The sequence below is a fragment of the Bos indicus genome, chromosome 3 (assembly GCF_029378745.1).
Source record: "Bos indicus isolate NIAB-ARS_2022 breed Sahiwal x Tharparkar chromosome 3, NIAB-ARS_B.indTharparkar_mat_pri_1.0, whole genome shotgun sequence".
NCBI classification, from domain to species: Eukaryota; Metazoa; Chordata; class Mammalia; order Artiodactyla; family Bovidae; genus Bos; species Bos indicus.
Genome location: NC_091762.1, coordinates 42776971 through 42790174, shown reverse-complemented (window position 1 = coordinate 42790174; position 13204 = coordinate 42776971). Strand labels below are relative to the sequence as shown.

The window sequence follows — 13204 nt, the reverse complement described above, 5'->3', positions numbered from 1 at the left end:
ATACTCATGCCACTGACTCTAGGAACACCATAATAGTATGTTTGCCTTTGTAGAATTGTTAAATAATTTTTCTAAAAATAATATTCAGTATGAATTTATGTTGTAGAAAAATTTAGTGCTAAAAATGTAATGCATCCAAACTCAAAAAATGTATAACACCAAGAGTGAATCCAAATATGAACTATGAACTTTGGGTCATAATGATATGTCATTTGTAACAAATGCACTATTCTGGTGGGGGATGTTGATAATGAGAGGGACTGTGCCTGAGTTGGAACAGTGGGTATAAGTGAAATCTCTGTATCTGCCACTTATTTTGCTGTGAACCTAAAACTGCTCTCAAAAGTAATGTCATATTTTCAAAAAAATGTGATGCAAAGGAGATCTTTTGCATATACATAAGCATCAAATGGTAAAATGTAAACAGGAGCTTACAGGTTATGTAAAATGATACATTACAAAATTTTATAAGCTAGAGACAATCTGTCTTGTCCCTGAACTATGGCAGTTTCTTTTTGGGGATGTGAACTGATCTTTGGCTCTGGATTTCTATATAGGTTTCATTGTCAAAGTTCCTAATTTCCAGCTGCCCATCTTCCTGCCTTTATTTATTTTTAAAAATACTTATTTATTAATTTTTGGCTTCATCCGGTCTTAGTTGTGGCATGCGGGATCTCTCCTTGTGGCACTTGGGCTCTCTAGTTGAGGGGTGTGGGCTTAGTTGCCCGGAGGCATGTGGGAACTTAGTTCCAGACCAGGGATCAAGCCCACATCCTCTTCTTTGAAAGGTAGTTTCTTAACCACTGGACTACCAGGGAGGTCCTCTTTGTTAACTTTTGACCACAGTCCGACTTTCTCACTAGCTTGTGATCCTGTTTCTACTGTGCTTATTTTTATTTTCTCCACTATTTTTTGATATAGCTCTTGCTTTTTATTTTTCCCCTGGGACTGTATTCCTTCATCCTGAGGAGCTCATTTCAGGAGGCTTAAATGTGCCTTCTAGTCACTAATTTTCCTTTTGTGAAATATAGAGAATTGTTTTAGGGCAGCATTTGTTGAAATAACTTGTAATCATGCATGTGTAATACTGTACATTTAACCTTGATAATAAGAGTTAAGTTTTAGTTATGGAAATCATCACAAACTGAGGAAAGGGAGGTCAGATTTGCCTTCCTAATTATCTTTTATATAAGCTGTTGTAAAAATTAACTGATATTTTCTGAGTGTCCATTTATGGTGGCTAAAGCAGCCCATAGTATAAATGCCAGATACTAACACTTTTCCACATAGATACTCACAGGTGAAAACCAAGTTTACTGAATTTTTCAGTTATTTGCTGCATTTTCAATATGACTTCTGGCTTTTATATGAGTCAAACATATTAGTTTAGGTTTCTTCTTTAGTAACTTTCTTCTTGAAAAGATTACTGGAAAGTAAGAAGGGCATATCTAGTTAAGGATATTTGCTAATAAAACTGGTTTTTAGGTCAGCAAATAAGATGTAGCGAGGGACTTGCCACTTAAAGGAAAATCAAGAGCAAAGGATTCTTTTCTTTTTCCTTTAAGTGGTTAGAGCTATTTTCAATTTGGATCCTACCAGAACATTGATTAAAGAATATATAAAGTCTTTATCATATCACTTCAGAGTTTTGCAGGTTAGGGACCTTCATCCACTTACATGTGTATCTTCCTTAAGTTTTATTTTTGAAACTTAAAGTGATCTCAAGATTTCTTAATCTATTTAATTGTTCACTAGTTAAAATTTTCTTAAATATGTATACTAAACTGAATTTTTTGACTTTTTAAATTGTTTTCCTGTCAAGTATCAGTTATTAAATGTTCATACATATAGATTCATGGGCAGTTAGAGTATTAGTATCTTACCATTGTAATAGTTTCGAAGAAGGAAATGGCAACCCACTCCAGTATTCTTGCCTGGAAAATCCCATGGATAGAGGAGCCTGGCGGGCTATAGTCTATAGGGTTGCAAAGCGTTGGACACGACTGAGTGATCAATGCTTTCACTTTCAATGTAATATTTAATTATTATAAGTTAAAAATATATTTATATCCTCTTTAAAATATTCAGACCATTACTTTCTTTCATATCAGGTTTGAGTTTAGTATGTAACTTTAGTTAACAATACCTTCAGGATAATTAGTTTACCAGTTTATTAGTAGAGTTATGGTCCATAAGAAAATCTTAATCTCAAAAGGTAATAATTTTACTTACCAGCAGAGGGCTCTGTGTGTACACATATTTGTAGTTATAAACAGTGTTTTCTTGACTGATTGTTTCAGCCTAATGCAGTTCTCTCCTAACAAATTATTAGTTAACTTCTGGACTCAACCAGAAATGAACGTGCACAAAAAATTTTTTTAATCAAGTATTTCTTCATTTATATTATAGCAAAATATTAAGGATTATGAAGACCAGGTATAACTTAGAAGTCAAATATTTTAGCTCCTCCTGTTTTTTAAAAAGAAAGATTATTTTAATTCCCAGAGGTACTATTACTTCTTTACTAAACAGTGGATCAGCATTCATACTGATTTTCAAATTAGTATTTAGTTTTTTAATATATAAAACCAAGAATATAGTTTTAAGAAAAATTTACATTTTTAGTTTATCAGAAAATATGATTTTGATTCTCATTATGCTTTATTTCTAGGTGTATTTTTACACATTCTAGCAGATACACTAGGGAGTATTGGTGTAATTGCCTCTGCCATCATGATGCAGAATTTTGGTCTGATGATAGCAGATCCTATTTGTTCAATCCTGATAGCCATGCTCATAGTTATAAGGTAAGTGTTGGTATATTACTTTCAGATATTAAAATGAGAGGTGATAAACATCTTATTTAAATTACAGATCAAAATTATTATTATGTTGGGGGTTTTTTGGTCTTCAACAGATTTCTACATAGATTGTTTCTCTTTTCATCTTACTTTTTTTTGTGTTACCTCAGGTTTGATATTTCATTTTTGTATTTAGTGATTGATCTTCCGTAAATCAAATCAGTAGTAATTTTCTTTAATCCAGCACTATATTTTTGAGTAGAACATTGGAAATATAAAATGTATTAATGTTAGAATATTATTCCTTTGACATCTGCATTTTGTACTATCAAGTCTAAAAGAATACTAAAATCTCTTCTAGAACTAGCTTTAATTTATAAATTCACATTATAGTTGTAGAAGTCTTATAAAAATGCTTCAGATCAGATTAGTCGCTCAGTTGTGTCGACTCTTTGCGACCCCATGAATCGCAGCACGCCAGGCCTCACTGTCCATCACCAACTCCCAGAGTTCACTCAGACTCTCGTCCATCGAGTCAGTGATGCCATCCAGCCATCTCATCCTCTGTCGTCCCCTTCTTTTCCTGCCCCCAATCCCTCCCAGCATCAGAGTCTTTTCCAATGAGTCAGCTCTTCGCATGAGGTGGCCAAAGTACTGGAGTTTCAGCTTTAGCATCATTCCTTCCAAAGAAATCCCAGGGCTGAGCTCCTTCAGAATGGACTGGTTGGATCTCCTTGCAGTCCAAGGGACTCTCAAGAGTCTTCTCCAACACCACAGTTCAAAAGCATCAATTCTTCAGTGCTCAGCCTTCTTCACAGTCCAACTCTCACATCCATACATGACCACTGGAAAAACCATAGCCTTGACTAGCTGGACCTTTGTTGGCAAAGTAATATCTCTGTTTTTGAATATGCTGTCTAGGTTGGTCATAACTTTCCTTCCAAGGAGTAAGTGTCTTTTAATTTCATGGCTGCAGTCACCATCTGTAGTGATTTTGGAGCCCAGAAAAATAAAGTCTGACACTGTTTCCACTGTTTCCCCATCTATTTCCCATGAAGTGGTGGGACCGGATGCCATGATCTTTGTTTTCTGAATGTTGAGCTTTAAGCCAACTTTTTCACTCTCCACTTTCACTTTCATCAAGAGGCTTTTGAGTTCCTCTTCACTTTCTGCCGTAAGGGTGGTGTCATCTGCATATCTGAGGTTATTGATATTTCTCCCGGCAATCTTGATTCCAGCTTGTGCTTCTTCCAGTCCAGCGTTTCTCATGATGTACTCTGCATGTAAGTTAAATAAACAGAGTGACAATATACAGCATTGACAAACTCCTTTTCCTATTTGGAACCAGTCTGTAAAAATGCTTACTGAAGTATATTTATGTCCTCCTCTCTATTGAGGTTATAAATTTTTGAGGAAGGATCTGTCTTTTAGCTCTTTGGATCTCTATTGCCTGTCATGGTACCAGTGTTTATATAAAAGTATGATTGTGTATAAATTCTCAATAAGTATTATCTGAACTAGAAGATAGTTACTGTCTTTTAAATTTATGTCAATTTATTATTTTAATTTTTATCAGAAAAATGGAACAGTTGTGCCTTTATTTCCCAGTCTTGGCTTATTTACATAGCTATGTCTTGATTGGACTGATTTTGTCTAGTTTATCCATATGATTTTACTGTTAGTAAAGCTGTCTTTGTAATGATAACAAAGAACTGTTAGTGGGTAGACTCTGATGATTTTTATAGCTTGTAGTTGAATAAAATAGACTTAAAAATTACAATGAAATTATAATCTTATAAATTAGTCATAAATGTAGATTTTTAAGTTTTTTCATAAAAGATAGGATATACATTTTAAACGTGAAGCTTATTTTTAAATTTTATTTAAATTATTTGTACTAGGAAGCATCTCTGCTGTGTAAAAATCTTTTATAAAGCTTCGAATCTCTTTTCTGCATCTTTGGAAATCTTACTATACGTCCTTGAAAGTTCTTCAGCTTAGATACCACATATTCTATGAAACTTCTGATAGATTTGGTTTCTTATATCTGTTCCTCTGTATTTGCATGTTCAGTGTTCATTTTATTTTGTGTTATAATTCTTGGTTGCTTCTAATACTTCTTACAGTTGGATCTTAATCTCAACTTTTCTTTGTCTCCTATCTTATATCCTAATTCTATCATTTGTTGCTTGGAAGAGGTTGGCCTTTCTGTCTCCTAATTTATTTTCTACAGTGTGGCCAAAGTGATCTTTCTTTAATAAAGATTATGGTACATGTAAAATTTATCTTGCTTTGAATCTTTCCATGGCTTTCTTGCTCTCAAGATAAAGTCTTAATTCTTTAGTAAGCCTTCATGTTGGGATTCATTTATCTCTTCAGTCTTTTCTCTCACCCCGTCTCAATTTATATTTGTTCTCCAGCCATAGTAAGTAACTGTCAGTTCCCTGGAAACATGTTAGAAGTTCCCTGGATTCTGGGGCTGTCTCATCTTTCCTCTCTGCAAGATAAACTACCCTTACATTGAGTGCCCTTCTCACTTTCCATTCACCCTCACAAATGCATAGATCTTTCAGTTTAAATGGCACTTCCTTGAAGAAGCCTTTCCTGATTTCCTGTGTCTCAGGAGGGGTTAGGTAAACCTGTAGCACCACCTGCTACTCCTCTTGCAGCATTTACTTAGAGCCTCTTATTTTCTCCTTTAAGCTCCATGAGGGCAGACTCTTTTTTCATGGTTGTAAAGTCAGCACATAACTGTGCCATGTAAAACTTGATATATTTTTTTATTTGAATCAAAATAAATTTGTATTTTTTTGTCAGTCTCAGAGAATGCTTTCTCTAATCCTAAATGGGGAATTCTTAGTTCTAGTCCCATTCAGTTGTTCTACCAGAAATATGAATAAATAAATAAATAAATAAACAAACAAACACAAGACAAGAAAACCTTTTTTGTTGTTGTTGTTGAAATATAACATGTTGAAAAGCTATACAAATTATTTTCAGCAAATATTTGTTAACTAAGTACCTCTTACCAGGGTAGTGAAAGGACAAGATACTTACTGTTTTGATCTTACATTACAGCAGAAGAGAGAGACACAAATGAATCAATAAACCAATATCAAGTAGTTATGTGCAGAGAATTAATATGGGGTTGTAGTGACTGAGATACCACTTTTTTTTATTTTATAAATTAATTAATTTTTGGAGGCTAATTAAATTCAGAAAACAAAGATTTTTGGAGGCTAATTACTTTACACTCAGAAAACGAAGATCATGGCATCTGGTCCCATCACTTCATGGGAAATAGATGGGGAAACAGTGGAAACAGTGTCAGACTTTACTTTGGGGGGCTCCAAAATCACTGCAGATGGTGACTGCAGCCATGAAATTAAAAGACGCTTACTCCTTGGAAGAAAAGTTATGACCAACCTAGAGAGCATATTGAAAAGCAGAGACATTACTTTGCCAACAAAGGTCCAGCTAGTCAAGGCTATGGTTTTTCCAGTGGTCTCATGTATGGATGTGAGAGTTGGACTGTGAAGAAAGCTGAGTGCCTAAGGACTGATGCTTTTGAACTGTGGTGTTGGAGAAGACTCTTGAGAGTCCCTTGGACTACAAGAGATCCAACCAGTCCATTCTGAAGGAGCTCAGCCCTGGGATTTCTTTGGAAGGAATGATGCTAAAGCTGAAACTCCAGTACTTTGGCCACCTCATGCGAAGAGCTGACTCATTGGAAAAGCCTCTGATGCTGGGAGGGATTGGGGACAGGAGGAGAAGGGGACGACAGAGGATGAGATGGCTGGATGGCATCACTGACTCGATGGACTTCAGTCTGAGTGAACTCTGGGAGTTGGTGATGTATAGGGAGGCCTGGCATGCTGCAATTCATGGGGTTGCAAAGAGTCAGACACGACTGAGTGACTGAACTGACTGAATTACTTTACAGTATTGTAGTGGTTTTGCCATGCATTGACATGAATCAGCCGTGGGTGTACATGTGTCCCCCATCCTAAACCCTGCTTCCACCTCCCTCCCCATCCCATCCCTCAGGGTCGTCCCAGTGCACCGACCCTGAGTGCCCTGTCTCATGCATCGAACCTGGACTGACAATCTATTTCACATTTGGTAATATACGTGTTTCAATGCTGTCTCTCAAATCATCCCACCCTTGTCTTCTCCCACAGAGTCCAAAAATCTGTTTTTTACATCTGGATCTCTTTTGCTGTCTCGCATATAGGGGTCATCGTTACCATATTTCTAAATTCCATAAATATGCCTTAATATACAGTATTGGTGTTTTTCTTTCTGACTTACTTCACTCTGTATAATAGGCTCCAGTTCCACCTCATTAGAACTGATTCAAAAGCATTCTTTTTAATAGCTGAGTAATATTCCATTGTGTATATGTACCACAGCTTTCTTATCCATTCGTCTGCCGATGGACATTTAGATTGCTTCCATGTCCTAGCTGTTGTAAACAGTGAACATTGGGTACACATGTCTCTTTCAGTTCTGGTTTCTTTGGTGTGTATGCCCAGCAGTGGGATTGCTGGGCTGTATGGCAGTTCTGTTTCCAGTTTTTTTAAGGAATCTCCACAGTGTTCTCCATAGTGGCTGTACTAGTTTGCATTTCTACCAACAGTGTAAGAGGGTTCCTTTTTGTCCACACCCTCTCCAGCATTTATTCTTTGTAGACTTTTGGATAGCAGCCATTCTGACCAGGGTGAGATGGTATCTCATTGTGGTTTTGATTTGTATTTCTATGATAATGAGTGATGTTGAGCATCTTTTCATGTGTTTGTTAGCCATCTGTATGTCTTCTTTGGAGAAGTGTGTTTCGTTCTTTGGCCCATTTTTTCACTGGGTCTTTTAATTTTTTGGAATTGAGCTGCATGAGCTGCTTGTATATTTTTGAGATTAATTCTTTATCAGTTGCTTCGTTTGCTATTATTTTCTCCCATTCTGAAGGTTGTCTTTTCACCTTGCTTATAGTTTCCTTCATTGTGCAAAAGCTTTTTATTAGGTCCCATTTGTTTATTTTTGCTTATATTTCCATTACTCTGGGAGGTGGGTCATAGAGGATCCTGCTGTGATTTATGTCAGAGAGTGTTTTGCCTATGTTTTCCTCTAGGAGTTTTATAGTTTCTGGTTTTACATTTAGATCTTTAATCCATTTTGAGTTTGTTTTTGTGTATGGTGTTAAAAAGTGTTCTAGTTTCATTCTTTTACAAGTGGTTGACCAGTTTTCCTAGACCACTTGTTAGAGATTGTCTTTTCTCCATTCTTGCCTCCTTTGTCAAAGATAAGGTGTCCATAGGTGCGTGGATTTATCTCTGGGCTTTCTATTTTTTTCCCATTGATCTATATTTCTGTCTTTGTGCCAGCATCATACTGTCTTGATGACTGTAGCTTTGTATATAATCTGAAGTCAGGCAGGTTGATTCCTCCAGTTCCATTCTTCTTTCTCAAGATTGCTTTGGCTGTTCGAGGCTTTTTGTATTTCTATACAAATTGTGAAATTATTTGTTCTAGTTCTCTGAAAAATATCGTTGGCAGCTTGATAGGGATTGCATTGAATCTATAGATTGCTTTGGGTAGTATACTCATTTTCACTATATTGATTCTTCTGATCCATGAACATGGTATATTTCTCCATCTATTTTTGTCATCTTTGATTTCTTTCATCAGTGTTTTATAGTTTTCTATATATAGGTCTTTGTTTATTTTATTTATTACTAAGTTTTATTTTTTTCATTGCAGTGGTGAATGGAATTGTTTCCTTAATTTCTCTTTCTGTTTTCTCATTGTTAGTGTATAGGAATGCAAGGAATTTCTGTGTGTTAATTTTATGTCCTGCAACTTTACTGTATTCATTGATTAGCTCTAGTAATTTTCTGGTGGTGTCTTTAGGGTTTTCTATGTAGAGGATCATGTCATCTGCAAACAGCGAGAGTCTTACTTCTTTTCCAATCTGGATTCCTTTCATTCCTTTTTCTTCTCTTATTGCTGTGGCTAAAACTTCCAAAAATGTGTTGAATAGTAGTGGTGAGAGTGGGCACCCTTGTCTTGTTCCTGACTTTAGGGGAAATGCTTTCATTTTTTCACCATTGAGGATAATGTTTCCTGTGGGTTTATCATATATGGCTTTTATTATGTTGAGGTATGTTCCTTCTGTGTCTGCTTTCTGGAGGGTTTTTATCATAAATGGATGTTTAATTTTGTCAAAGGCTTTCTCTGCATCTATTGATATAATCATATGGTTTTTATCTTTCAGTTTGTTAATGTAGTGTATCACATTCATTGATTTGTGAATATTGAAAAATCCTTGAATCCCTGGAATAAAGCCCACTTGGTCATGATGTATGATCTTTTTAATATGTTGTTGGATTCTGTTTGCTTGAATTTTGTTGAGGATTTTTTTCATCTGTGTTCATCAGTGATATTGGCCTGTAGTTTTCTTTTTTTGTGTCATCTTTATCTGGTTTTGGTATTAGGGTGATGGTGGCCTCACAAAATGAGTTTGGCAGTCCACCTTCCTCTTCAATTTTCTGGAAGAGTTTGAGTAGGATAGGTGTTAGCTCTTCTCTGAATTTTGGTAGAATTCACCTATGAAGCCATCTGGTCCTGGGCTTTTGTTTGTTGGAAAATTTTTGATTACAGTTTCAATTTCTGTGCTTGTGATGGGTTTGTTAAGATTTTCTATTTCTTCCTGGTTCAGTTTTGGAAAGTTATACTTTTCTAAGAATTCGTCCATTTCTTCCAAGTTGTCCATTTTATTGGCATATAGTTGCTGATAGTAGTCTCTTATGATTCTTTGTATTTCTGTGTTATCTGTTGTGATTTTTCCATTTTCATTTCTAATTTTGTTGATTTGATTCTTCTCCCTTTTTTTCTTGATGAGTCAGGCTAATGGTTTTTCTATTTCATTTATCTTCTCAAAGAACCAGCTTTTAGTTTTGTTGATTTTTGCTATAGTCTCCTTTGTTTCTTTTTCATTTATTTCTGCTCTAATTTTTATGATTTCTTTCCTTCTACTAAACCTGGGGTTCTTCATTTCTTCTTTTTCTAGTTGCTTTAGGTGTAAAGTTAGGTTGTTTATTTGATTTTTCTCTTGTTTCTTGAGATAAGCTTGTATTGCTATGAACCTTCCCCTTAGCACTGCTTTTACTGAATCCAGTACGTTTTGGGTTGTCATCTTTTCATTTTCATTTGTTTTTATGCATATTTTGATTTCTTTTTTGATTTCTTCTGTGATTTGTTGGTTATTCAGAAGCGTGTTGTTTAGCCTCCATATGTTTGTATTTTTAATTGTTTTTTTCCTGTAGTTGACATCTAATCTTACCGCATTGTGATCAGAAAAGATACTTGAAATGATTTCAGTTTTTTTGAATTTATCAAGGCTGGATTTATGGCCCAGGATGTGATCTGTCCTGGAGAATGTTCCATGTGCACTTGAGAAAAAGGTGAAATTGATTGTTTTGGGGTGAAATGCTGTATAGATATCAATTAGGTCTAACTGGTCCATTGTACCATTTAAAGTTTGTGTTTCCTTGCTAATTTTCTGTTTGGTTGATCTATCCATAGGTGTGAGTGGGGTATTAAGGTCTCCCACTATTGTGTTACTGTTAATTTTCCTTTTCATGCTTGTTAGCATTTGCCTTCCATATTGTGGTGCTCCTATGTTGGGTGCATATATATTTATAATTGTTATATCTTCTTGGATTGATCCTTTGATCATTATATAGTGTCCTTCTTTCTCTCTTTTCACAGCCTTTATTTCAAAGTCTATTTTATCTGATATCAGTATTGCTATTCCTGCTTTCTTTTGGTCTCCATTTGCATGAAATATCTTTTTTAAGCCCTTCACTTTCAGTCTGTATGTCCCTTGTTTTGAGGTGGGTCTTGTGTAGACAGCTTAAATAGGGGTCTTGTTTTTGTACCCATTCAGCCAGTCTTTGTCCTTTGGTTGGGGCATTCACCCATTTACATTTAAGGTAATTATTGATAAGTATGATCCTATTGCCATTTACTTTGTTGTTTTGGATTCGAGTTTATAAACCTTTTCTGTGTTTTCCCATCTAGAGGTTATCCTTTAGCATTTGTTGAAGAGCTGGTTTGGTGGTGCTGAATTATCTCAGCTTTTGCTTGTCTGTAAAGCTTTTGATTTCTCTTTCATATTTGTTGTAGGTTTTTCTCTTTAATCACTTTAAGTACATCCTGCCGTTCCCTTTTGGCCTGAAGAGTTTCTATTGAAAAATCAGCTGTTATCCTTATGGGAATCCCCTTGTGTGTTATTTGTTGCTTTTCCCTTGCTGCTTTTAGTATTTGCTCTTTGTGTTTGATCTTCATTAATTTGATTAATATGTGTTTTGGGCTCTTTTGCCTTGGGTTTATCCTGTTTGGGACTCTCGGTTTCTTGGACTTGGGTGGCTCTTTCCTTCCCTATTTTAGGGAAGTTTTCAACTATTATCTCCTCAAATATTTTCTGTGGCCTTTCTTTTTGTCTTCTTCTGGGACACCTGTGATTTGGATGTTGAGGCCTTTAACATTGTCCCAGAGATCTCTGAGGTTGTCCTCATTTCTTTTAATTCTTTTTTCTTTTTTCGTCTCTGCTTCATTTATTTCCACCATTCTACCTTCCACCTCACTTATCCTGTCTTCTGCCTCAGTTATTCTACTGTTGGTTCCCTCCAGGGTGCCTTTGATCTCAGTTATTGCATTATTCATTATTGATTGACTCTTTTGTATTTCTTATAGGTTCTTGTTAAACATTTCTTGCATCTTCTCAATTCTTGTCTCTATTTATCTGTAACTCCATTTTGTTTTCAGATTTTGGAACATCTTTACTATCATTATTCTGAATTCTTTTTCAGGTAGACTCCCTATCTCCTCTTCTTTTGTTTAGTTTGGTGGGCATTTATCATGTTCCTTTACCTGCTGAATATTTCTCTGCCTTTTCATCTTGTTTAGATTGCTGTGTTTGGGGTGGCCTTTCTGTATGCTGGAGGTTTGTGCTTTCTCTTTATTGTGGAGGTTGCTTCCTGAAGGTGGGGTTGGACTAGCAGCTTGTCAAGGTTTGCTGGTTAGGGAAGCTTGTGTCGGTGTTCTGGTTGGTGGAGCTGGATCTCTTCTCTCTGGAGTGCAATGAAGTGTGCAATAGTGAATTTTGAGGTGTCTTTGGGTTTGTTGTGACTTTGGGCAGCTAGTATTTTAATGCTCAGGGCTGTGTTCCTGCATTGCTGGAGAAGTAGCATGGTATGTCTTAGTCTGGGACTTGTTGGCTCTTGGGTGGAGCTTGGTTTCAGTGCAGGTATGGCTAGTGGAGGTGATGGAATTCCAGTTGAGCTATTTCAAATCCTGGAAGATGATGCTGTGAAACTGCTGCACTCAGTATGCCAGCACATTTGGAAAACTCAGCAGTGGCCACAGGACTGGAAAGGTCAGTTTTCACTCCAATCCCAAAGAAAGGCAATGCCAAAGAATGCTCAAACTACCACACAATTGCACTCATTTCACGCACTAGAAAAGTAATGCTCAAAATTCTCCAAGCCAGGCTTCAGCAATACGTGAACCATGAACTTCCAGATGTTTAAGCTGGTTTTAGAAAAGGCAGAGGAACCAGAGATCAAATTGCCAACATCCGCTGGATCATGGAAAAAGCAAGAGAGTTCCAGAAAAACATCTATTTCTGCTTTAGTGGATCACAATAAACTGTGGAAAATTCTGAAAGAGATGGGAATACCAGAGCACCTGACCTGCCTCTTGAGAAACCTATATGCAGGTCAGGAAGCAACAGTTAGAAATGGACATGGAACAACAAACTGGTTCCAAACAGGAAAAGGAGTCTATCAAGGCTGTATGTTGTCACCCTGCTTATTTAACTTCTATGCAGAGTACATCATGAGAAACGCTGGGCTGGAAGAAGCACAAGCTGGAATCAAGATTGCCTGGAGAAATATCAATAACCTCAGATATGCAGATGACACCACCCTTATGGCAGAAAGTGAAAAGGAACTCAAAAGCCTCTTGATGAAAGTGAAAGAGGAGAGTGAAAAAGTTGCCTTAAAGCTCAACATTCAGAAAATAAGGATCATGGCATTTGGTCCCATCACGTCATGGGAAATAGATGGGGAAACAGTGGAAACAGAGTCAGATTTTATTTTGGGGGGCTCCAAAATCACTACAGATGGTGACTGCAGCCATGAAATTAAAAGACGCTTACTCCTTGGAAGGAAAGTTATGACCAACCTAGACAGCATATTAAAAAGCAGAGATATTACTTTGTCAACAATGGTCCGTCCAGTCAAGGCTATGGTTTTTCCAGTGGTCATGTATGGATGTGAGAGTTGTACTGTGAAGAAAGCTGAGCTCTGAAGAATTGATGCTTTTGAACTGTGGTGTTGGAG

At 36.4% G+C, this 13204-nt stretch overlaps 1 protein-coding gene across 2 annotated transcripts in view; it reads left to right on the top strand.

Annotated features, from left to right (window-relative positions):
• SLC30A7 (solute carrier family 30 member 7) overlaps nucleotides 1-13204 on the top strand; it is a 99714-nt gene that overhangs the window by 34116 nt on the left and 52394 nt on the right. For both annotated transcript variants that reach the window (XM_019956971.2, XM_070786022.1), the window contains exon 8: nucleotides 2672-2807. In XM_019956971.2, coding sequence (XP_019812530.1) covers nucleotides 2672-2807 — 136 coding nt within the window. The remainder of the gene's footprint in view (nucleotides 1-2671; nucleotides 2808-13204) is intronic.